The sequence below is a fragment of the Andrographis paniculata genome, unplaced genomic scaffold (genome assembly GCF_009805555.1).
Source record: "Andrographis paniculata isolate CXL003 unplaced genomic scaffold, ASM980555v1 Contig79END, whole genome shotgun sequence".
Lineage (NCBI taxonomy): Eukaryota > Viridiplantae > Streptophyta > Magnoliopsida > Lamiales > Acanthaceae > Andrographis > Andrographis paniculata.
Genome location: NW_026137616.1, coordinates 2,846,331 through 2,874,218, shown reverse-complemented (window position 1 = coordinate 2,874,218; position 27,888 = coordinate 2,846,331). Strand labels below are relative to the sequence as shown.

At 30.2% G+C, this 27,888-nt stretch overlaps 1 protein-coding gene across 3 annotated transcripts; it reads left to right on the top strand.

Moving 5' to 3' along the window:
* The first annotated feature begins 9,135 nt into the window (after positions 1-9,135).
* LOC127240761 (uncharacterized) lies at positions 9,136-18,315 on the top strand. Of its 3 annotated transcripts, none has more exons than XM_051259607.1 (19): positions 9,136-9,418; positions 10,495-10,607; positions 11,390-11,548; positions 11,966-12,031; positions 12,114-12,203; positions 12,353-12,655; positions 13,609-13,706; positions 14,348-14,383; positions 14,564-14,684; positions 14,796-15,032; positions 15,599-15,694; positions 15,842-15,907; positions 15,998-16,036; positions 16,109-16,243; positions 16,397-16,794; positions 17,187-17,280; positions 17,438-17,596; positions 17,714-17,848; positions 18,162-18,315. In XM_051259607.1, exons 2-18 carry the CDS (start codon positions 10,506-10,508, stop codon positions 17,825-17,827), a joined length of 2,313 nt encoding a protein of 770 aa, XP_051115564.1. In that variant the 5' UTR covers positions 9,136-9,418; positions 10,495-10,505; the 3' UTR covers positions 17,828-17,848; positions 18,162-18,315. The 3 variants fall into 3 exon arrangements, with proteins under 3 accessions (XP_051115564.1, XP_051115563.1, XP_051115565.1); XM_051259606.1 differs by having other exon boundaries at positions 17,438-17,620; XM_051259608.1 differs by lacking the exon at positions 14,348-14,383 and having other exon boundaries at positions 17,438-17,620.
* The last annotated feature ends 9,573 nt before the right edge of the window (positions 18,316-27,888 follow it).

The window sequence follows — 27,888 nt, the reverse complement described above, 5'->3', positions numbered from 1 at the left end:
TGATTGTTTTGTGTGAAAGTTGATTCTATACATTTTTTAAAGACACTGCGTATTTGATCATGTATTTGATTCAATCATCATCCTAACTAATATACATGTATTTTAAAAATAGTATATTAAATAATATTAATATTATATATGTATGTATATATATCATCCCTTAAAATTCGCTTGTCAATGCAAGTGTCTTTATCTTATAATTTGATTTAATGCTGTGATTTGAATTTTATTAGGGGAAGATGAATTTTAGTTGCTATGAATTTTATATAAATATAATATTATTTTTCTATAATTCGAGAATGAGATTCATTACAAAAAAAAAAAAAAAAAAAACTCTTATTTGTAAAATTTTAAGCTTTTTTTTTAAAAAAATTTCCATTATTTTAAATTCTATCATTTTTTTTTTTTAAAATTCAAATTCCATTAAATTCCATTAACCAAACAGCTCCTTGGTGTAAGAAATTTTGTATGTATTTTCATTCATTTTGTATAAATGTGCATTCTTTATTTATATACTAAAAGTTGTCCAATCATATGTGTATATATATTAGTATTATAGTGTCTCAGTTAAAATTTTATCTCTTTAATTCTGAGATATAATACTATTTTATTTTTTTTACAAATATTCTTATTTTACGTCACATCATTATTTTTTTTAAAGTTGTCATCAAATGTCATTAACTATTTTTTAAGATGTCTACTATAATTAAAATATTACTACTTCCGTTCAGCCAGTAAACACGTGCTTTTGCACTACTGTGTTTAACATTAAAAATATTTTTATATTTATATAGTTTACTCCAAAAATATGATTGTATTTGTATCATATCAGACTAATACATGTATTTTTGTTATTTACTTTTTATTATTAATATTCAAATATCAACACAAAATAAACAACAGTATACTTCGTTGCTGGAGTGAGATAGTATTATTTTTTAAATACCACGCTAAAAGTAAATGTTTATTTTGTATATGGACGGAGGGAGAGTATATAGTATATAGTAATTTTATATTTTTTTATTAAAAAAATTGAATAATTGTTGTTTGACATTTCAAATTGTAAATTTTAGTGATATTTCAATAATTTGATTTGACTGTTTTATTGAAGAATAAAAGAAGATAACACGGATGCATCAAATAATATGAATATTTTTATTTTTATTTTTTAAATGTGTTACTTTTTAAGTGTTAATTTTATAATATTTTTTTTTACATATTTTAAGCATATAGAAGGAAGAAAAAAGACATGAAAATACAGAATATGATACGCAGATGACAGTTGAAGAAGCAAAAAATATCAAATAATAAAAATATTATGTGGACGTAATTTTTTTAGTTTTAAGTGTGAGTTATTTTCTTGTGTTAATTTTCTAATATTTTTTTTATAATACTGATATTTTTTAATTTTTTTATTTTGTACAAATGAAATGCAAAAAGAAGATAATGCTGGATGCAAAAAATATAAAATAAGAAGAATATTATATGTATGTTTTTTTAGTGTTAATGTTCTAATATTTTTAAAAACACTGATACTTTATTTTTGATATAAATATAGATGAAAATATTACTTTTGGTACAAAATAAAAATGCAAATATTAAATATGTAAGACTTTTCGAATGTTAATCTTATAATATTTTTTTTCATGATTTTTAGACATGCAGAAGAAAAAAGAAGACAAAAAATATCAAATAACAAAATTATTATGTGTACGTAATTTTATTTTTTTTACTTTTAAATGTGTGTTATTTTCATGTGCTAATTTTCTAATATTTTCTTCATAATACTGATATTTTTTTACTTTATTTTTGTACAAATGAAAATGCAAAAGAAAATAATACGGGACGCAAAAAAATCAAATAACAAGAATAATCTATACGGTTTTTTTAGTGTTAATGTTCAAATAATTTTTTAAGAACTGATACTTTATTTTTGGTACAGATGAAGATGAAAATATTACTTTTTGTACAAAATAAAAAATGCAAATATTAAATATATATGACTTTTTTGAATGTTAATGTTATAATGTTTTTTTCACGATTTTTAGACATGCAAAATAAAAGAAAGAAGATAAAGATGAAAATGAAGAAGATGGTATGGAGATGAAAATGGAACAAACAAGAATATTATGTGTACCTATTTTTTTTTTTAGTTTTAAGTTTATAAAATAATCTTCTATTAGTTATATAAATCATGTCGTATAAAAGAAATTTAAAAATTATATATAAATAGTTATAAATATGATAGTTCAATATTATATATGCTTTTTAATTTTTAACTTTATTATAATACTTTTTATTTTTTTATTAGATTGCTTTTAAATTTTTTTATTAATTTTTTTATTAATTTTATCGATTCCGAGAAATATGAATTATGATGAACATTTGTTTCTATTTTTTTATTTTTATTTTTCTTTCCTATTATATATAAATAATTTTATATGATTTTACTTTTGGTATATTTTATAAATGTTAAGATAGTCATATATTCTGCAAGTTAATTTATACAAATAAAGTTAAAAGTGATTTATCTTTATCTAATATTAATTATGCTTAAATCTTAAAAAGTATTTAAATCTTATTTTCAACTATTTTTCATCTAAATATTTTAATATTATTATTTTAGAGACGATATTAAACTATGGTGAGTATTTTAAAATTTTATTTAATAGGTATATTATTTTTATTTCAACTTTATTTCAACACTTTTTTTTTATTATATTTACTTCAAATTTTTTTATTAAGTTTTTTTAATTTTACCAGTTTATAGAAGATATCAATTTCGATAAATATTTGTTTTTGCTTTTTTTTTTATTGTGTATAAATAATTTTATATGATTTTATTTATGTTATATTTTACAAATATTTTGATTGTTATATGTTGTGCGGGTAATGTTTACGTATAAAATTAACTATGATTAATTCTAAAATATTTTTAATTAATCCTAAAATAATATATTCCTATTTAATATTAATTATGATTAATCCTAAAATATTCAAATCTTATTTTTAGCATTTTTTCACCTTAATTTTTTTTTAATATTATCGTTTTAGAGAATTATGTTGAGTATATATATAAAGAATGACTTTCATTCTTACTTTGTAATTATATAAATAATTTGATATAATGTTAGTTTTTTATATTTTGCAAATATTTTAATTATTATTTGTTCAGATAAAATTATGTAAGTTTTTTTTTTTTTTTTGTTGATTGTTGGTTAATTATTTTTTATTTATTATTTTAAATCATATGTATTATTATATTTTATATATTTTTAATTGCACTGTGCATAGTAACATAAGTAAGGAAAGCCTACGCTAGTCTCAAAATGAATTAAGCTCGTAAGCCACCTACAATACAACAAGAATTAGTAAAAAAAACCTAATCAAAAAGCAAACCCTTATCAAAGTCTGAATGTGTTTATGAAAATTCTTTCATACTCACTAAGCACCCATAAATGAGAAGGGCGGAGCTCGTTTTATAAGCTAAAGATTCTACCAGAATCCAGAATATTCTAAATATTTTTAAATGTTCTGTCGTATTTTACAACCTTTCAGAAAGATTCTAAAATATTTCTAAATATGTAGTTATACAAATATAATTTTAAAGTAATGTGTTTGAATTTTTTATTTTTTATTTTTTGTTTTATGTATTGTTATAGAAATAACCAAAATTTAAAAAAAAAATAAAAAAAAACAAAATAAAACCTAAAATCTTTTATTGTTATCATTTTTTATTATTTTTTATTTTTGTTTTTTTAGAAAAACCCCATCCTTCCACTTTCACCTCGTTACCACCGACGATCACACCATAAATCATTACTGTTGTTATACTAAAATTTTTTCGCATCAACGACAAAATAGGAAGATAAAACAGAAGTGCTTGAAATGTAAAAAAAATCTTCTCTTAAAATGGATTTCTAAAAGTAAGTTAGATTTTTTGTTTTTAATAAAATCAATATTTTAGCTTTGAATTCATGTTGTACTCGATTTCTTTGCCTTGTGTTTCTATCATGTTTATACAAATTTCGGTACTAGTTGAGTTTACTTCGGCATCAAATCGCACCGTCGTTTCTCAAATATGAATTATTTTGATATATTTTAAATTTTAAATAAACTCTTGTTGAGTTTGGAAGAATTTACTTCCTCATTGTATTTATGAGAATATGTGTATTAGAATTCCTTTATGTATACATAAAAATATTTTTTATATACCATATTATTTGTTTGATATACTTTAAATGACAAGTTAAATGCATATGTAATTGCGACTTAAAATTGAATAATTGATCTATATACTTACTCCTAAATGGATTTTTTTAAAACTTGCTTAATATTTTGCCATATATCTAAAATAGAGTACAAAAGACTCGTATCTAAAATTTTTTTATATCATACTTTTTACAATGAAATGAAGCAATTAAAAACAAAAATGACTAAAAAATACTTGAAAATCATAGAAGGGGTGGTAGGGGTGGCTGAGTTATATCCACACAGAGGTTGGGTTGTCGAATACAACAATATGAAAGCATATTGTTCATAGATTGCAGTGTGCATTTTATTCAAACCCACAAAAAAGACGATTTAGAATATTAAATTTGATTCATATTTAACAAATAGATGTATATATTATTATACTTCCCATGTCATCCAAATTTATTTACACATTTCTTTTTAGGTTGTCGTATAAATTTATTCTCGTTTCATTTTTTAAGTAAAAAGAAATATCACTTTTCTAATTTTTCTTTACCCTAAAAAAATATTTTTATTTATATTTATTTTTCTTAAAACGTATGTCTGATCAAAAAAACATATATTTTGATGAAGAACGGAGTAATTGATAGTAGAGTAATTTTGGTCATTTGAGTAAAATGACATATTTATCACTTTTAGTATGTGTGTTACTTTTTTAACTTAGGTGATTCTAGAGTAAATGTCAATATATACAATGGCGAAGGCAGGATTCTAAGTTGGCGGCGGCCGTTCATTTTTTTCAACATATAATATATAATAATTTAGAAACTAAGTAATATAATTAAATTTACAAAAATTTACAAGCAGCAAAAGGTACAGTGTCGTCGCTTCATGACTAATAATATCATATTTCAACGCCAAATTGCATCGTGAATTTCCCTACAAAAGAAAAAATATTTATAATAACATTTTAAATAAATTTAAATTAAAAATTACCTTTGACATTTGTAATCGCACTCTTCTTTCTTTCATCAAACAAACATCATCAATAATCTTTTCCGTTGAAAAACCTTCAACAATATCTTTTTTAATATAGAGAATCAAACAATTCTTTAAAAAATCATCATCCATACTGTTTCGGAGCCTTGTTTTCACAATCTTCATAGCAGAAAAAACGTCATTGCAGTAGAAACATGAAGCGCTAATACAAGACGAAGCAATCTATCAATTAAAGGATATATTTCATACTTTCTTGTCTCTCTTAGTCCTCTACATAATTAAGCAATTGTAGAAAAATCCTTCAATTTCGAATGTTAAGGCACATCAAGCTCATAATGTTGCAACTGAAATTTGAAGTGAATTTTTTCTTGTTCGGTAAAATCACAAGTATAAAATCTTTCCACTACCTCACATATGACTTCAATATCAAAAGACTTATAAAAATCCTTAGGATCCAAAAGCAACATTAAAAGATAAGAGCTCGGCCATCTCCTTATTAAATCTGGATTCCAATTCTTGCAATTGGTGATCAGTAGTAGCAACAAACACATAAACTCTATAATGATGTTCCACAGTTATATTGTTCTTTTTATGACGAGATCGAATCAAATAATGAACTCAATTTTGGAACCACAATGTCATAATTTTCACAGAATTGCACAGAATCATTCAGTTGCTCCTCCTATTTCTCATTTCCTAATTTATGTATCAAAACCATTGTAGTAGCAACCAAACTTAATGCATTTATGATATCTTGATATTTTCTCTATAGTGCTTGACAGATATTCTCACTAATTCTCATCAACTCTTTCATCAAATGCATAACAATAACAAAATCAAATGACAACAATTGATGAAGTGCAAAAGAAGCATCACCTTTTTTAGAATGTGGATCATTCAACAACAATGTCTTCCAATACTATTTTTGTTGGACCAAATAATTTCATCAAATTGCAAATTGATTTGAAATGTGAACTCCATCTCGTGTCACATGCTCTCCATAGAGTTGCAATTTGATTCGCACCAATTCTAATTTCAAGCTCCCCAACTTCAAGTAAATATGTCATTTCGGTAATTTGAGCTCACTTTTAGATTCATCCCTAATTTCATCAACAATCAAACAAAATTTTGATTCACCAATTTCATCACATATATATATATATATATTTTTTTTTCACATTCATTTGTCTGAATATCCGAAGATGCGTATTTAACATTTTGAGGGGCAGTATCTAAAACAACATCCTTAACATCGGTATTAAAATATGCTAATAGTTTAAGCATTTCAAGAAAATTTCCTTAATTTATTGAATCTAACCTTTCATCATGACTCGGAATGCACACCTTGAAATGCAAGCCATCTAACAGCTTCAATTGAAGTTCTCATCTGCAACTTATTTTTCTCAACTTGTTCAGAATATTGTTTCTCAATCAATTGCTCTAAATGACATAACTGGTTTTTTTAAATCATCATAGCATCTAATAGAAAACTTGTGAGTTGAAGTAGGAGATTTACCATCATAAATAAAGAAAGGACAATCTTGATCTTAATTCACATTTTTCCAATTTCTAAATCCTTTTACTTTAAATATATCCGATCCGGCCCTACCAAGTTGTTACTTAGATAAATGATAGCAAGGAAGACAATAAGCAGCATCGTTTGATTGAGAGTATTCAAGCAAATGAAAATTTTTGAACCATACTCTTTGAAAACTATGACGATGTCCTTCTCGACCGGTGAGAAGATGATCCAACAAAGGCTGATAAGGTCCAAGATTGATATAAGCTGTTCGTATTTCATCTCGCTTTGCAATTGAATACATCAACATTTGAAGTCGTACTCCCGGGTCATGTATTATAGAATCATGACTCTTCTCTTCCATCTCTTTCTGTTCATGAATATTTGATTCTTTGTGTTCAACTCTTGCATACTTTAATAGTGGTTATTTTCCCTTATTTAAATCATCTGACTTCTGAATTTTTTCATTTGGTAGCAATTCTGATTCGGTACCAACCGTACAAGTTTGTCTCTTTTTTTAAAAAAAAAATCTATAGTTTTTTCTTTCAAATTATTCCTCGTAGTTCAATAAGTAACCTGAAAATAACAATAACACAAACTTTCAATAAAAATACTTTAATAATCAAATATTCTTCAATTTCACCATCTTCAATTCTTGATTCATTCAACAAGAACGGAAAAAATAAAATTTCAAATAAGAATAACAAATGAAAAATAAACACATTTGTATAATTTTAAGCGGTATAGTATAAGAAACAATAAATTAATTTAAACTTGTACAATTTTTCAACTTAGTTAAATTCATACGGAAACTAAATTTTGAATCTTTAAAAATTCTAATTTTGTTTCAGTTTTAGCAAATTCTAAATCTTCGGTTTGCACTACAGTTTTGTTGTTTAAATCACCCATTCAGATATTTTAAAACATATATATATGTATATGTATTTTTCAAACTTTGAAAGTTGAACTTTCGAATGGTTGATTCCAATAGAAAACCAAGGAATAATATCTATAAGCTCTGGCACAATGCAAAAACATCGAAAAGCGAAAACACAACAATAATTCACCGGAGAGTGCTGAGTGAAGAACGTCGGCTGCCAGCGGTGTCTCGCGTTGGGAAGAAAAGAAGAATGACGTTGCGTCGGTGAGTCCGTCGGCAGGCCGCAGACGTCAAATTTAAAGAAAAAATTAGGATTGTTCACGACACAATAAAATATTTTAATAAGAAAATTATTATATAATATATATTATTATATTTTATGAAAGAAGTAATATAATAACCCTAAAAAATAATAATGAATGTTTATTTGATTTTTATTTAAGATTGAATTTTTTTCATTTAAATTATAATTTAAATAATATTTTGATATAATTATTTTTAAAAAATATATATTTTAAATATTTTGATCAAAGTTAAATAATATATTTAAATAAATTTATAATAACAATTTTTTATTAAATTAATAAAAGGATCATTACTCAAAATTTTAAAATTATACATATATTATAAAGAAAATAAAATCAGTAGGGTCCAGCACCCTTCAACCTCTTTCCCTCCGTCACTCAAAATATATATATATATATATATATTTGTTAGAAATATAGTTGTTTGTTGTTTTACTTTGTAGTTAGTTTGTTATATAATTAAAAAAGTGTTGTATTTGCTAATGGTTATGAACATATAGGCCAAGAAGTATTATATATACTCATTATATAAATATACATATGTCTATTTATGTATGTGGTCAATCGGAATTGAACCCTACACCTCTTGTATACAAACATAATTTTTGATCAAATATTTATTTTAACTTTATAATATTTTATTAATGCTTTATAACACTAATATATATTATATTAATGACTTTACTAATTATTAGTTTTTACTCATTCCATCGGTTAAATTTATTTTTATTTATTTTTTTAGTCAAGTCGATAAAATTTATTCTCTATTCAATATTTATTTACAACAAATAACATTAATTTTATTACCTTTTATCTAAATTTTCAAAGATATTTCAAGTATTTATATTTTTTTCACTAAAATATTTATTTCTTAGTGTTGGATCAAATTATGCTAATTTTAATGAACGAATAGAGTATTATTATCATTAAATAATTATTATATTTATATATATTATGTATTATATAAAAATGTAATGTAATATTAATATTAGCATAAAAAATTCAAACAAATAGGACTAATAATTTCGTAAATAAATATGTACTAATAGTGTAAAGTATATCCAACTCTAATGATATTTTATATGGAAAACACATTTTTTTTATTCCAAATAATTATCAAACTTACCTTTTATTTATTATTTTTTTTTAAAAAAAGAACATTCTAGAGTAATTTTACATACCCATATATACGTATATGTATGTATGTATGTATATATTGTAGCCAATGCCATCGACGATAACTATCCTGAATGTGTTGATGTGAGAGGGCTTTTTTAATATTTTTTCAGTTTTATGCCTTCTTCAATTCGATTCGCATCCTCTTCTTCTTCCTCCCCGCTTCCGTCGCAGTCGCCATCCCTATCCCCATCGTCATTCGTTGGTCTCTTCCGGTGCTACAATAATCTGCGATACAACTCTTAAAATCATTATTAATTCAACTTGCCTACTGCTTAACTAGTTGTGGATAATTTCAACCGTCGTGGCTGGCAGAGAGGCATAATTCGAATCGTTTTTGGATTTGTATGTAATTTTATTTTATTATATCTGTTCATTTATGTGCTCTTCTATGTTTTTAGCATTCGATGTTCGCTAAATTGCGATCACTGAGTCTACCACTTGTTTTCATTTAATGGATTTTACGAGGAATTATTATGGATTTCGCGAGTTTCAGTTACTGCTACTTTGTTTGGACAGTATAGTTTGCACGTCGTGTAATGTGGTTCGTTAGTGTTTTGTTTTTTCTAGTTTAATGCTGTTCGTTGCGCTGGTCTTTCTCTTCATTTTTCGCAATCTAAGTTTTGGTTCAATTGGATTTCTTGGGTATATGATTTGCAGTGCAGGCATTCTTCTTGTGGCACTAATGCAGAAAGTTTAATACTGTAAAACGTCTAAAAGCTCGATAGTGGATCAAATATATTCTTAATATCATTGGACTGACTATTAAAAGTTCAATTTTGGCTTTTTCCTAGAGGGTGATTTTTTCATTGTTGTATTCGTAACTATTCTTGATGTTAACTTTTGGTTTCTTAACTATAGCCTTTGAATGATCGGGTCTGGATGATTGCAGGGTCTTAAAAAGAGAGTAGGGCAAAGAAAGCACTCTTTTATACCACTTAGCGTACAAACTTAATCTATGTTTTTGTACTTTTTCCACTTAACATAGCCCTGAGTATTGATGCGGGCTTCTTTCTTGGCAAAATAAATTTGTAGGAAATAAATGGTAATTTTCACCAAAGAGATGCTTGTCGTCTCATGTACATATTTTGCTTCGCCTCCTTGCAAATACTGTAGCTATTGTACCACGATTCTTCATTCTATAATTTAATGTTACCAATTGATTGGAGTATGGATTTGTAAAGTGTGTGAGCTTCAGTGTTCGAGAAAACATGACAGCCACATGGTCTAATTTAAATTAAGATCTTTTGTGGGAAATCATAACTGTGCTTTTTGTTCCATGAGATTGGCTATGACAGAATTAAAAGCTATTGTCAAGAATTCCATGTGATATAGTGTGTTTGGGAGAGGTGAACTGTATCAAAGTGATGCTTTAAACATGAAATGATAAATGCGCCTAATATATTTATGGTCATCTGCAGAGATTCTTGAAATGCATCGTGTTGCAAGTGCTGGAAACAGTAATTCAACTTCAGTACGTAGTCGCAAGGAAAAGAGGTTGACTTACATATTAAATGATGCAGATAATATGAAGGTGCTGCTTCAATTAATTCCAAAAAAGGCTCACTAATTAGTTTTATTTCTATTGGAGATTGGGAAGTTGACAATGTACATGCATAATATGGTTTGTGCTTTTTGATCGCCCTAAGAGTGAAATCTAAGAATGCTGTATCTTTGGGCCTTCCCCCTGTACTCTCTCCAGGAGATCACTGCTGAAGTTCATTTTATTTTCTTGTTTCTTGGTAATCAACTGATCACTGTTTCAACAAATTTAGAAGTTTGATTGGAGGTGATGGTTTGATGTTAGGGTTACTTATCCTATTTGCTATTTGGTTTACTGAAAAATCAGTAAAAATTGACATGTTGCATTATGGGGAGGCATTAGCTTGGAGAAGAATTCTGAATTTATTTCCAACATTAATAACAAGGATTTCTTAGTTCTTCTTCAAGTGAAGAACAATATTGTTCATTCTTAATTTTGATTTGTTGAAGTGATTGTTATTTGAGGAGGGATGGTTTTTACACAGTCCGAGTTGTTTTCCTCTTGCAAATAGTTTGAACACTTAGAACTTTACTGGTTATACTGATTAATAAACATGGTGATCAAAGACACAGTTTTCTATCATTTGTTTTGCAAGACTAATAAATTGTATGAGGAATCTCCAATCAGACAGTTACTAAATTCACTTTCATTTTGGTAAAAATGATTGTCCAACAGGGCATGCTATTATAAAGCCTTCACTGATACAAGATGTCTACCTTCAGTACCTTGATGATGGAACATTGAACTTATAATACTTCTGTTTTCATTGGCAGCATTCTTCTGGTGTGAACTGTTTAGCTGTCTTGAAGTCTTCAGGACAAGATGGATGCAATTATCTCTTTACTGGTAGCCGTGATGGCACATTAAAGAGATGGGAATTATCTGAAGATCGTGCTTCTTTCTCTGCTACATTCGAGTCTCATGTTGATTGGGTACAAGTTACTCTCATCTTTGAGAAGTCTGTTGCTTATCATATGCTATATCTTCTTTTCATCATTATGTTACTTGATCAGGACTACAATAGCAACATTAGAAAGTTTTGCTGGTGTGTGATAGAAATGCCAGTCCAATAATACGACTTAAGTTCTATTTGATTCAAGTCTCTTATGTTTATGCTGATGCACTATAAAATTGGTATAAGTAACTACTTGTGTAATTGCTGATGCAATTGGAGTTGTAGTATATCAGGAGTAAAAAAAATATTATTTTAGATGAGGATTTCGAGACAAAATGGGTTCCAGTATGATTCATTTTGTTTGGATTGCATATGTACATGAAATTGTAGCTCGTGTATACAAGCTCTTCATTGTATAGTATACCTTTCTTAGACATCTATGTTGCTGTGGCAGGTTAATGATGCTGTTCTTACAGGTGATAAAACATTGGTTTCTTGCTCATCAGATGCCACTGTTAAGGTTTATATACTATGCATTTATGCCTTGATTTGTAACTATTTTTGCTCATATATGATTTTCTTTTAACATATGAAAATATTAGGTGTGGAATAGCCTGTCTAATGGGACATGTCTCAGGACTTTGCGTCAACACTCAGATTATGCTACTTGCCTTGCTGCTGCTGAAAATAATGTAATCTCTTCAAATCTCCCCCCAAGCACATAGAAATGCCACATACTCCTGTGTAATGATCTTGCGGATAATTTAAAATCATGTGTAGGTATGGTCACTCATTGCATTGATCCGTTTATTATGCTTGCTTTTGTGTTGATGTTCCACAGAGCAACGTAATTGCCTCTGGTGGCCTTGGTGGTGAGGTTTTCATATGGGATCTTGAAGCTGCACTTGCTCCAGTTTCCAAATCAAATGATATGAATGTAGATGACAGTACAACGTGTACAAATGGTTTGGGGTTTTTGCCACATACAGGTCTTCGTCCTATTAGGTCAAGCAATAACATTACTGTGCATCCGACTCCAGGTCAAGGTTATGTTCCTATTGCTGCAAAAGGCCATAAAGAGTCGGTATATGCATTAGCCACAAATGACCGTGGCACTCTTCTTGTCTCTTGTGGTACTGAGAAGGTATGTTTTACTTGTTTAACTGATTATGTATATTTTTTTATAATAATAATAATTATTATCATTATTATTATGCTTTTTATCAAAATAATAATAATCTAATTGTTTGTGCTTATATAACTATAATGAACTATGATCAATTTTTTTTTTTTTTTGATATTTTATTGATTTGAACGATAATTATAGAATTTTTTATGCATTCTTATTATACACTTGGATATATAATAACTTTTATAGGTATACTTTAAGTTTGCAGATAGTGGTGAATATTTTTTGTAACATTATCCAATATTGACAATGATTATTAGTATTATTATTATTCCTTCTGTCCACCAATTATATGCTTGTTTGAGTTGGACAATGTTTTAATAAATATAGTATTATATTGGTTGATTGTGATATAAACTAAGTAGTTTAGGGTATTATAGAAAGTATATTTGTGAATTAAAAGGTAAAATTATTTTTTTTAGAAAAAGATTTAGTATGTAAATTAAATGATTGTGGCATATTTGTAAATATATGTAATGTTAGACATTTAATAGAAAAAGATGTTTTTATTGCCGCATTACTTTTAAACATTAATGTTTAACATGTTCTTCATAAGTAAGTAAATAGATCCGAAACAAATAAAATGCAGTTAAGCTTGCCGTGATCCAAGCTATTATTGCAAAAATAGGCACATACAACCAACTATCATTATGGGTATAAATTAACGCATATGTAAGAGTTTTTTTTTTTTTTTTGCTAGAAGTTGAATGTGTATACTTTTCTATAGACAAACAAAAAAGAAAAACAAACGTATATTTGGTGGACAGGAAGAAGAGAGTTTTATTATTATTATTCATTTATTTATTTAGTTTATCTCGTGCTAATGGATAATTTTTTAAATTTCTAATGCATGTCCACTTTCTTGTTTATAACTTCGAAAGCTATCTTTCCTTGTTGCATTTTTTTAGGTTGTGCGTGTTTGGGACCCGAGAACTGGTTCTAGAACCATGAAGCTTCGGGGGCATACTGATAACATTAGGGTTCTGCTGTTGGATTCTTCTGGCAGGTTTGTTGGATTTGTTTCAACTTTCAAGTTACCTTAATTGAGTTGAAGTCTAACATAGTACCTCAAGAATTTATGTGGGCAGAAACTAGGGGGTCATAGTATACATAGTGGCGTAGTAGTTTTGAAAATGATTAGTCTGGAGTCGGTTAATTGAATTAACATCAAAGTGTAACTCAGTGATCAACATTGAGCTAGAAATACATTCTTAAAGTGTTGTCTTATCAATATAATGTGACGATGTCATGATATACTGTGTTGTGGAAAAACAAAAAGAAAAAGAAGATAAGAAATAAAATAAAGTCATAGTCTTGATTCGCTCTTTTTTGTCTTATTTGTTAGGTCATTTACGCATTTCCTTTAGCAAATGTTTCTCTGATTACAAATTTTCTGTTCTTTGGCATGGTAGAATCGGGCATAAGTCTGCATACTTATTATGGATGCACCCTAAAAACATATGATTGCAGATTTTTTGCATTCCACTAATTTTTACTGGTACACTGACATCTTGGCACATTACAGTTGGCTCATGTAACGGTAACACTCATTCTTCCGAGTTTCTGCTTCCCATGCAGAAGCTGGACTGGATCATTTTTTTTCTTTTTTGGTTTATCGTGTTGATTGGTTAATTTTATATTTTGCAGACTTTGCTTATCTGGGTCCTCTGATTCCATGATTAGGTACTGTTTGCATATATCTATGACAACAGAAGTGATCACTTCATTTTTCTTAAGAGGACTAATTTTTATAAAGAAGCAACACTTTATAAAATGTATTATGTATTTTTCTATTTCATCAATAACTATTATTATTATATTTTATTTTAAATTATTTTACTTTATTTTCTGAAATTGTAATAGGCTGTGGGATCTTGGTCAGCAGAGGTGCATTCATTCCTATGCTGTGCACACAGACTCTGTCTGGGCCCTTGCCAGTACCCCAACATTTAGTCACGTTTATAGTGGTGGAAGGGATCTTTCTGTGAGTGACATTAAAATTGAACTATAGAGTTCCATACATAGTGTGTCGATTTTTACCACTACTTTCATCCTTAAACTGATGGAAATTTTTCTTTTCAACATTGTCTTTTAGTTGTATATGACAGACTTGTATAAAAGAGAAAGTGTGTTGCTATGTACAGAAGAGCATCCAATCTTGCAACTGGCCTTGCATGACAATGGGATTTGGGCTGCCACAACAGATTCTACTTTACATAATTGGCCGGCTGAAGCACAGAATCCTATGAAAGTATTTGAAAGAGGTGGTTCTTTCTTGGCTGGCAATTTGTCTTTTTCGAGGACAAAGGTTTCACTCGAAGGTTGTACACCGGTGAGTTACATATTCCATACTCCATACATGTGGTAATTTATACTGAGTTTTCCACTGAATAATCTAACAAATTTAAGCCTAGTTTCTATCAATGCTAAGACTGGTTAACTCTCGATGGAGTTATCTGTGATAGGGGGGGACATATTGTAATTGCTTTTGATATAGGAGAAATCGGAACAAAACTTTCTGAACAGTCTTCCAGATATATATATATATATATATCAAGCCTTCTTTTCAGTTTATTTTCTATTGTCATAATTTCATGTTATAGTAGTTATTTTCAGCTAAACTTCAATTATTGAATCCAATATTCAAGGGAAAATCCGCTATTCCTAATTAAACTTGTTCCTTGAGCAATTATACCTCTTCTGCTATGTCTTATTGACCAAAGTCGACATGTTTCTGCATATCTTTGATCCTATTATATGTTTCAAGTTGCACCGTTAGAATTTTACTGCTGATTCTGGTGACGGTGGATGCTTTACATGACCTTTATGTTGGGCATTTTTTATTTGCGTTTATGGGATAAAAGTAAACTAAGCAATTTGCTATTTGAATTTTCTCAGAGCCCTGTTAGTAGAGAACCATCTTTAAGCATTCGTGGAGCTTCAGCTATCGTGCAGCATGAGATTTTAAATGATAAAATGCATGTTCTGACCAAGGTAACGTGATGTTAGCTTTTCTCTTCGCTCCTCCCATCCGTTGGCTTTTCTCTTCGCTCCTCCCATCCGTAATTTGTATTTAATACAATCAGTGTGTGTTCTATATATTAAATTTAGAAAAACTGAACTCAATTTTACATTTTGAAGGACGCTGCCGGGACAGTGAAATTGTGGGAAATTACAAGAGGTGCAGTAATTAAAAACTATGGCGAGGTTAGTTTTCGACAATGTGCCATTTTTATATTGTGATGGAACATATATCTACTTTCGAATCATTCTAATCTTTTTCATTGATGTTTACAGATTTCATTTGAGGAAAAGAAAAAAGAACTGTTTGAGATGGTATGCGATACTATCAGATGCTAGAACGTTCCATATTTTCGTCTTCTTCCTCTGACTCATCTGCCCGTACAGGTGTCCGTACCTTCATGGTTCACAATAGATTCAAGGCTTGGGAGTTTGTCGGTGCACTTAGATGCACCACAATGCTTCACTGCTGAGATCTACTCTGCTGACCTAAACATTCCAGGAAAATCGGACGATCACAAGGTTTTTGCTATTACAATTTATATCCGCTCCCAATTCAATTGGTAGGGCGGCGCAATGAGATTATTTTATCCGGCGCACTTATCTTTCTCTATATATTGTGCATGTATTTTTATTACAGTCGAAAGTATAACCAATTATATTATATCCATGCAGATCAGTTTGGCTACGGAAACAATTAAAGGGCTGCTGGAACGTTGGCTAGCGAAAAGAAAGATGAGATCCGAACCTCAAATTTCAGCTAATGGCGAGATTCTACCAGGAAATGAAATGCCTGCGATAACCACGAGCCTATCTGGCGTAGACGGAGACAGCAATTTGGAAAATGATTCTGCCACCTATCCGCCATTTGAGTTTTCCAAGACTTCCCCTCCTGCCACCTATCCGCCATTCGAGTTTTCCAAGACTTCCCCTCCTTCCATTGTTACCGAAGGCTCTCATGGAGGTCCATGGAGAAAGAAAACTACTGATCTAGACGGAACTGAAGACGAGAAACACTTTCCATGGTGGGTTCTTGACTGTGCGACGAGTACTCGCCCGAGAGAAATTACCAAGTAATTTTCATCCCGAGTTTTCTTGCTTGAATACCTATATTTTGTTTTAGTTGCATTCATTTTTGTCTACATTTCTCCAAAGAAATGTAACCATCAGATGTTCTGCATTTTTTGGTTTAGTGAATCGAATACTTTTTGGGGACTGATTTTGTTTACTTACGATAATATTTTTTAAAAGTTTTGGTACTGTTGATCAATAATTAATTTTTTAAAATATTACATCAAATACTTAAAGATTATATTTATGTCATATCAAATATATATACCTTTTTATTATCAAAATATTTACAAACTCTTATCTAATAATTAGTCAAATTATACTTTAATCATTATTTACATTTTCAAATTCTTCTTAATTTAAATCATTGCTAATAACTATTCCTCTATTGCAGATGTTGTTTCTATTTGCATCCATGCGAAGGTTCTACTGTTGAGGTTCTCACTCAAGGGAAACTCAGTGCTCCTCATATTTTGACAATATATAAAGTAAGAATTGCTCATAACTGAGAACATAAATTGCTTCTATATATATATATATATATATATATTGTACTGACATTTAAATTGCTTAAAATGAGTCTATTCTAGCATCATTTAAAAAAATATGTATTTTTTGCTCATGTGTTTGCATTGAACCTCTTAGGTCATTAGTTATGTGACACAAAAGATGGTTAAGAATTCGCATAATAAGGGTCCAACAGCCGTCGAAGCTCAGATTCCTCCTCCAGTAGCCGGTAATGGTTCTGAAGTAGTAGCCCGTGATGATTCGGGACAGAAACTTTCGCAAAGATTGAAGCACAATGTAGAGATTTTTTGCAAAAACCATGTATATCCATTCTATCTAAATATTTTATAGTACAATTGAATTAAATTGAATTGAATGTAAGGAAGATTAATATGGTGATTTTGGTTGTTGCAGGTGTTAAGTCCGGAGATGAGCTTAGCAACTGTTAGGGCGTACATATGGAAGAAAGCCGATGACCTTGTCCTTTATTACAGAGTGGAGGAGGAGGACGACGAAGACAATAGGTGACATAACTTATTCAAATCAAAGGTGATACTCACTCTTGCTATTCCATTAATATTATTATTTGTTAAACAAACTTCCTAATTTTATGTAGGGGTTGCTATTTTTGTAAATATTTAGAAATATTTGAATGGGCAAGGACAGTTTCCGATTTCATTGGCTGGCTGGGTACGGTCAGATAGTTTTTAGTAGTCTAATTGAAGTTTTCAAGTTTGATTTTTTTTTAATGTTTTGTTAATTAATTTGACCGTTAATTAATTTCTCTTTTTTATTTATTTATTTATTTTTTATGACAATGGGCTCGACAGGCAAGTTACACTAAGTTAATTATTTGTGGCAGGTGACCTGAGGCGTACATGACCAGGATTGGCTGTTATAATCACCACTTCCGTCTATAAGATTTTGACTAACTTGAATGTTTGCAAATAGTTTATTCTTAATTTCATTCCATATCGATGGTTAAAATTGATAAGAATGTATTTGTTAGTTTGAGGCTTTTTTCTTTTATTTTTTTTTTTTGTGAAATATGAAAAATTGTATCGATAATATTATAAAAATATAATATTTTATTTTAATTTGAATTTTTTAAAGAAAATAGAATATATATTATTTATATTATGTGGGTGTATATGTATATACGTAATTATTTTGAGGATAGAATAGTATATGTTTTGTGTAATATATGCATATATATATTATATTTTTTATAATATTAATTGACAGACAAAAATATAATATACTTTTTAATCAAATTTACTAATCTAAATCATAGTAAAAAAATTATGTAGTTGTGTGTTTGAAAGTCTTTTGGAATTTATAAAAATGAAAATTTAGTAACTATTAAATATCATTCCAATTATAATTGATAAAATTGTAAAGTAAGATAGCAATATATTGACAATTTTAGATAAAATATTAATATATTCTATTAGTGTATTGAAACTATAATTACTAAGAAAATAAATATATTAAGTAAAATATAAACATTGCCGGAGAGCATATGATAGTATTTAATTGTAGTTAATGATTTATATATATTTATTTGTGTGTGTAAATTTTGTTTGTCTTTTATGTTATAATTTGCCGTGTTAATTATAAATAAACATACATTTGAAAATATTTATAATATGAAATGTAGTAAAATTTACTAAAAATTATATATATACTTTATTACGGGACAAATAAAAATAACAAAATATATACATTTTGACAATACAAAAAGAGTATACTTTTTTAGGAGTTTATATATATATATATATATATTTCAAAATAAAATACTTTTTCGTCCCGGCTATCGTGTTCTCTTTATTGTAGATAAGAAAATTTAGGAGAAGTATAATTAGTAAATAATTAAAAATGTATTAGTAAAAATAATTATGGTATAATAAAAATATTTTTAGATTAAGATTAAGATAACTAATTAGTCTAATTAAAATTTTAAAAAAATTATAAATTAAAAAATTTAAAATGAGATTAAAACGTATGATTCTTTTCCAAAAATAGAAAGTGATAGAATATTTGGAACAAACCGAAATAGAAAGGTGGATAAGGTAAGTGGGACGGATCGAGAGTATAATACTCCCATCTCATTTACCTTTTGTATTAGTGTATTTAATATTAAAAATATTTTTATATCTGTATAATTTTTTGCACAAATATCATTATAATAATATAATATACTAATAGATAGACCTGTTAAAACAGGTTAGTGGGGCGAATTGGCCCACAACCCACGATAACCTGCAAATAAGCAGGTTGTTTACGGGCCAACCCGTGGCGGCGCGGATCAAAATTTTATCAGTCCAACCCAACCCACCGACGGGTGGCAAGCTAACGGGCTAGCCCACTGACTTTTTAAAAATATTAAAAGAATATTAATATTATTAATATTTTCGTGATTAATATTTAAAAATAACTAAAAATAGTTTAATTATAGAATTTAAATAATAAATATTTTTAAAATAAATAACAAATATAAAAATTCTCAATTCTAAATATTATTAATTGGTGTATTTACAAAAATTAATAATAAGAAATACTTCATTTTAAAAATAAATTATAATTAATTTTATGAATTTGTAAAATTATAAAATAATAAAATGAAAGACGAACAAAACAAATGATAAAAATCAAAACAAATAACAATGTTATGAATAACATAGGTAGAGAAGAAAAATAACGTGTAGACAATATTTATAATTTATTTAATCTAATGATAATATAAATTTTATTTTATTCGTATTAACTTATTTATAATGGTATGTTTGTAATTTATAAAAAAAATAAAATATATTCTTATATTAATATTTGATTAGTTTTATTATAATTTTTTTATTATGACAGTAAAAAATGGTAAAAGAATACATTTAGTTAGACGAGTGAGTACTAATTATTATATTTACTTGACCCGTGGGCTAACCTGCCCCATTGCGGGTTAACCCACCCTCAACCCGCGGCTCATGCGGGTTGGCCCATTTAGGCCCGCATGTTAACGGGGGTTAAAGAATCACAACCCAACCCTCCTTAAAAGTAAAGCGTGGCGGGCCAACCCGACGGACTCAACCCATTTTGACGGCTCTACTAATAGAAATATTTTGTCATTTTCCCTTGATTTATACTATATTTTTATATAATATTTAATATTTAAATATAACACGTTAAAAGTAAATAAGACTCTCAGAGCCAAACAAAGATAATACTCCCTCTGTCCCCATATAATAGTCATGTTTACTATTTTTGTCCGTCCTAAAACAATAGTCTCATTTTCATAAATAATCATATCACTATAAAATTACCTTTACTTTTTCATTATTATTACACAATTGCCATTACTTTTTACACTAATATACTTAAAGGGCAAAAAAGTTTTTGACTCAGTATTTTTTATTCACTATCAATACTATATCAATATTCTTTAAATCTCGTGTCAAACATAACCAAACTATAATTCTAAGAGGAAATGAGCATATATTTTCAATTGAAAATAGTATAATAAAATATTAGGAGAAAAGAAAAAAAAAACAAAATCTTGATACTAATAGACGTTTTGACCGTGACCAGCCTCCGTACCAATCTTGAATTTAATTTAAATTAATTTAATTTGTTGCATGGAGATTTTTGTTGTGTGATGATTGCATTGCATGCATTGTATCACGTTTATTATTGTACTCCCTCCGTCTCAAATATTCTGTAATATTTTTTTTGGTATGTCCCAAATACTATACAATATTTCTAAAATAAGAAATAATTAATTATACTTAATCTCTACACCACACTTTATCTTCTCACATCATCCAAATAAAATAATAAAATATATATTTCTCTCTTCATCACATCACCTAATTTCTAAATTATCCTACTTAATATTACCCACCTAAAAATCCGTGCCAAAAACAAATATTGCACCTTGTTTAGAACAAAGGGAGTTCAATATACACTGTAAATGAACATAGTCTAGATACCAACAAATGTTGTGTTAACTGAAATCATAAATTGAAAGTCTATATTTTATGGTATACTGTTTTCATGTATCTCATGTAGGGATGGCATATTATACCGTACCGAAAATATCGATCGATACCGATATCGTACTGAATTTATCGCTATGACGAAAATACATATTGGTACCGTACCGAAAATTTCGATACCGAAAATTTTAATTTCGTTCGATACCAGCATATACTGCTTATTTCGAAAATTTTGATTTTGGTACAATACTGGTATATACCGATTATACCAAAAATATAATTTTAAATTTCAAAATATTTAAAAAAATTAATAAATATCACCATTCTCCACCACAAAAATATTATAAAAAAAAATCAATAAATTTTTATTAGTCTACATACTTTTTTGTTATGATTTAAAAAACAATTAATAATTATTATTTATATTAATAATTAAATTATTTAATAAAAATAATATCAGTACAGTATCATAACGAAATACCTAACTTTTCGAAAATTTATATCGATACTATACCGAAAACCTCAGTAGATTAAACTTATTAATTTATAATTATCGGCTATCCGTTAATATATTATATTTATACTATCAAATTTATATAGTATGTACTCTATCAATATCTAGAATACCTTTAGCATCATATTGAAATTTTAATTTGCATGCAAAACATCAATGTTTTATACTCACTCCGTTTCAAATAAGGTGCAATATTTATTTTTGGCACAGGTTTTTAGGTGGGTAGTATTAAGTATAATAATTTAGAAATTAGGTGATGGGATGGAGAGAAAAATTTATATTTTATTTTTTTAATTTGAACGATGCGAGGGGATAAAGTGTAGGGTAGAGATAAGGTATAATTAATTATTTTCTATTTTGAAAATATTGCAAAGTGTTTAGAACATATCAAAAAGAAAATGTTGCACGGTGTTTGAGACGGACGGAGGAGTATGATTTAATACACTTCTTATTCATTTCTGTTTGAATATGCTAACAATTTCAACAAATTTTTTGTTTGATTTATTTTTTCCTATTAATTATGAAATTAAAATTAATTTAACCTATTATATTTATATACTTCTTCTAGAGATCTATATACAATTATTTTTTGCACAAAATTTAAAAAATAAAAATATTTTAATTGTAATAAATGGTTAAATATAGTGTAAAAATTATATTGTTTTTTACTTTTTATTATCTATATATAAGTGATGTAACGATACAATAATAAATATGTAAGAAAATCATAGAAATATTTGTATTGAATATAAAATCTACAATTACAAAAACAAATGCATATATATATATACTAGTCTTATAAGAGAAAATTTTTTGTTGTTTTAGTCCGCCGGCGCCGGAGACGCCCGCGTGGCTCACCGGAAGTGACGTGTCAGCTAGGTGCTAACCTGGCGAACACGTGGATTTTTTATTTTTATTTTTTCATTTTTTTAAATTTTTAAAAAACTTATTTTAAATTTATTTTAAATTTTATTTGTATTTTTTTAATTTAGTCCAATTTTTAAAAAAAATTAAAAAAAAATGAAAAAAAAAATAAATCTACGTGTTCGCCTGGTGTCGTTGACCTGACGGGACACCTGGCGGACACGTCACCTCCAGCAAGCCACGCGGACATCTCCGGCGGCGGAGGACTAAAGCAACGAAAATTTTCCACTTATGGGACTAATTTGCGATAGACTCAACTTACGATAGTAAAATGATAAGGGAGTCCAGTTACGAAACTAAAAAAACAGTTTACCCTTAAATTAAATTCTATGTATAACAAGAAATACAATATCAAAATCGGAATCAAAATCAGACGGCTAAATCTTTTTCTTTCTTTCGTTTTCTTCTTCTTCCTTCTTTCTCCTTCGCGTTCTTCCGCTTCGGTTCGAAGTAAGAGTAAGTTTGTTTATTTACTATATATATATATCTATTTATATTATTATTATATTACTATTACTATTATTATTATTATTATTATTATTATTATTATTATTATTATTATTAACATTATCACCACCAACTCCAACATTATCTTTCTTCTTATTATTATTATATTATATTTTATATTTATTCTTATCGATATTTATCCGTATAACAGTCTTTTTAATTATAATTAATACATAAAATAGGAATAAAATTTATTTCAGAATATTAATTTATTGATCCCAAAATATTATAAAAATATTTATTTTTTATAATAATATTATCTTATACACTCCAAAATCAGGGCATTACACTAAGTCTATCAAGTGTAAGTAATATCAATACTAATTGTCACAAAAAACAGGTAAAGGGGTAAAGTGTGCTACCTGAAATTAAAAGTCGGGAGATCACCTGCATCCGCTCAAAAAAAACTTTTGATCGACGAAGTGATATATGTCGGGAGAAGGGTCCGCTCAATCGAATGACTGCACCCAAAGTGGGCTGCCTACGTACCCAAACGGGATCAAGCCATACGTAGTTCTCCTCATACAGGCTATACAGTCCAAGTCAAACAAAACAGACCAGACAAGCCAAGGTAGTCTAAGTAGCAAAAGCAAAAGGCAACATGACTGAGGCATCAACACCAATCACGCAATACTAAGTCAATCAAGTCTAAGTAATATCAACACTAAGTGTCACAAAAAACAAGTAAGAGGGTGAAGCCTGCTACTTGATATGAAAAGTCGGGAGACCATCTGCATCCGTTCGAAAAAGACTTTTGATCGACGAAGTGATATATGTCAGAAAAAGCGCCCGTTCAAATGAATGAATGCACAAAAAGCTGGCTGCCTATGTACCAAAATGGATCAATCCATACGGAGTTCTCCTAATATAGGCTTTATAGTCCAAGTCAAATAAACACACCAGACAAACCAAGGTAGTCTAAGTAGAAAAGAACAAAGGCAACATTCCTGAGGTATCAACACAAATCAAGCGGTACTAACTAATATCAACACTACGTGTCACAAAAAACAAGTAAGAGGGTGAAGTCTGCTACCTAAAATGGAAAGTCGGGAAACCATCTGCATCCGCTAGAAGAAGACTTTTGATCGACGAAGTGATATATGTCGAGAGAAGCGTCCGCTAAATCAAATGGCTGCACCCAAAGTGGGCTGCCTACGTACCCAAACGGGATCAAGCCATACGTAGTTCTCCTAATACAGGCTATACAGTCCAAGTCAAACAAAACATACCAGACAAGCCAAGGTAGTCTAAGTAGCAAAGGCCCAAGGCAACATTCCTAAGGCATCAACACCAACCAAAAAATAATAAGTCTATCAAGTGTAAGTAATATCAACACTAAGTGTCACAAAAACAAGCAAGAGGGTGAAACCTACTACCTGAAATGGAAAGTCGGGAGACCATCTGCATCCGTTTGAAGGAGACTTTTGATCGACAAAGTGATATATGTTGGGAGAAAGGTACGCTCAATCGAATGGCTGCACCCAAAGTGGGCTGCCTACGTACCCAAACGGGATCAAGCCATACGTAGTTCTCCTCATACAAGCTATACAGTCCAAGTCAAACAAAACATACCAGACAAGCCAAGGTAGTCTAAGTAGCAAAGGCCCAAGGCAACATTCCTGAGGCATCAACACCAACCAAAAAATACAAAGTCTATCAAGTGTAAGTAATATCTACACTATGTGTCACAAATAAAACAAGTAAGGGGGTGAAACCTGCTACCTGAAATGGAAAGTCGGGAGACCATCAGCATCCTCTCGAATGAGACTTTTGATCGACGAAGTGATATATCTTTGGAGAAGGGTACGCTCAATCGAATGGCTGCACCCAAAGCGGGCTGCCTACGTACCCAAACGGGATCAAGCCATACGTAGTTCTCCTCATACAGGCTATACAGTCCAAGTCAAACAAAACATACCAGACAAGCCAAGGTAGTCTAAGTAGCAAAGGCCCAAGGCAACATTCCTGAGGCATCAACGCCAACCAAAAAATACAAAGTCTATCAAGTGTAAGTAATATCAACTCTATGTGTCACAAATAAAACAAGTAAGGGGGTGAAACCTGCTACCTGAAATGGAAAATCGGGAGACCATCTGCATCCGCTAGAAGGAGACTTTTGATCGACGAAGTGATATATGTTGGGAGAAGGGTACGCTCAATCGAATGGCTGCACCCAAAGTGGGCTGCCTACGTACCCAAACGGGATCAAGCCATACGTAGTTCTCCTAATACAGGCTATACAGTCCAAGTCAAACAAAACATACCAGACAAGCCAAGGTAGTCTAAGTAGCAAAAGCACAAGGCAACATTCCAGTGGCATCAACACCAACCAAAAAATACTAAGGCTATCAAGTGTAAGTAATATCAACACTAAGTGTCACAAAAAACAAGTAAGAGAGTGTAACCTTCTACCTGAAATGGAAAATCGGGAGACCATCTGCATCCGCTAGAAGGAGACTTTTGATCGACGAAGTGATATATGTTGGGAGAAGGGTACGCTCAATCGAATGGCTGCACCCAAAGTGGGCTGCCTACGTACCCAAACGGGATCAAGCCATACGTAGTTCTCCTCATACAGGATATACAGTCCAAGTCAAACAAAACATACCAGACAAGCCAAGGTAGTTTAAGTAGCAAAGGCCCAAGGCAACATTCCTGAGGCATCAACACCAACCAAAAAATACAAAGTCTATCAAGTGTAAGTAATATCTACACTATGTGTCACAAATAAAACAAGTAAGGGGGTGAAACCTGCTACCTAAAATGGAAAGTCGGGAGACCATCAACATCCTCTCGAATGAGACTTTTGATCGACGAATTGATATATCTTTGGAGAAGGGTACGCTCAATCGAATGGCTGCACCCAAAGCGGGCTGCCTACGTACCCAAACGGGATCAAGCCATACGTAGTTCTCCTCATACAGGCTATACAGTCCAAGTCAAACAAAACATACCAGACAAGCCAAGGTAGTCTAAGTAGCAAAAGCCCAAGGCAACATTCCTGAGGCATCAACGCCAACCAAAAAATACAAAGAATATCAAGTGTAAGTAATATCTACACTATGTGTCACAAATAAAACAAGTAAGGGGGTGAAACCTGCTACCTGAAATGGAAAGTCGGGAGACCATCAGCATCCTCTCGAATGAGACTTTTGATCGACGAAGTGATATATCTTTGGAGAAGGGTACGCTTAATCGAATGGCTGCACCCAAAGCGGGCTGCCTACGTACCCAAACGGGATCAAGCCATACGTAGTTCTCCTCATACAGGCTATACAGTCCAAGTCAAACAAAACATACCATACAAGCCAAGGTAGTCTAAGTAGCAAAGGCACAAGGCAACATTCCAGTGGCAGCAACACCAACCTAAAAATACTAAGGCTATCAAGTGTAAGTAATATCAACACTAAGTGTCACAAAAAACAAGTAAGAGAGTGTAACCTTCTACCTGAAATGGAAAATCGGGAGACCATCTGCATCCGCTAGAAGGAGACTTTTGATCGACGAAGTGATATATGTTGGGAGAAGGGTACGCTCAATCGAATGGCTGCACCCAAAGCGGGCTGCCTACGTACCCAAACGGGATCAAGCCATACGTAGTTCTCCTCATACAGGCTATACAGTCCAAGTCAAACAAAACATACCAGACAAGCCAAGGTAGTCTAAGTAGCAAAGGTTCAAGGCAACATTCCTGAGGCATCAACGCCAACCAAAAAATACAAAGTCTATCAAGTGTATGTAATATCTACACTATGTGTCACAAATAAAACAAGTAAGGGGGTGAAACCTGCTACCTGAAATGGAAAGTCGGGAGACCATCAGCATCCTCTCGAATGAGAGTTTTGATCGACGAAGTGATATATCTTTGGAGAAGGGTACGCTCAATCGAATGGCTGCACCCAAAGCGGGCTGCCTACGTACCCAAACGGGATCAAGCCATACGTAGTTCTCCTCATACAGGCTATACAGTCCAAGTCAAACAAAACATACCATACAAGCCAAGGTAGTCTAAGTAGCAAAGGCACAAGGCAACATTCCAGTGGCATCAACACCAACCAAAAAATACTAAGGCTATCAAGTGTAAGTAATATCAACACTAAGAGTCACAAAAAACAAATAAGAGAGTGTAACCTTCTACCTGAAATGGAAAATCGGGAGACCATCTGCATCCGCTAGAAGGAGACTTTTGATCGACGAAGTGATATATGTTGGGAGAAGGGTACGCTCAATCGAATGGCTGCACCCAAAGTGGGCTGCCTACGTACCCAAACGGGATCAAGCCATACGTAGTTCTCCTAATACAGGCTATACAGTCCAAGTCAAACAAAACATACCAGACAAGCCAATGTAGTCTAAGTAGCAAAGGCCCAAGGCAACATTCCTGAGGCATCAACACCAACAAAAAAATACTAAGTCTATCAAGTGTAAGTAATATCTACACTATGTGTCACAAAAAAAACAAGTAAGAGGGTGAAACCTGCTACCTGAAATGGAAAGTCGGGAGACCCTCAACATCCTCTCGAATGAGACTTTTGATCGACGAAGTGATATATCTTTGGGGAAGGGTACGCTCAATCGAATGGCTGCACCCAAAGTGGGCTGCCTACGTACCCAAACGGGATCAAGCCATACGTAGTTCTCCTCATACAGGCTAT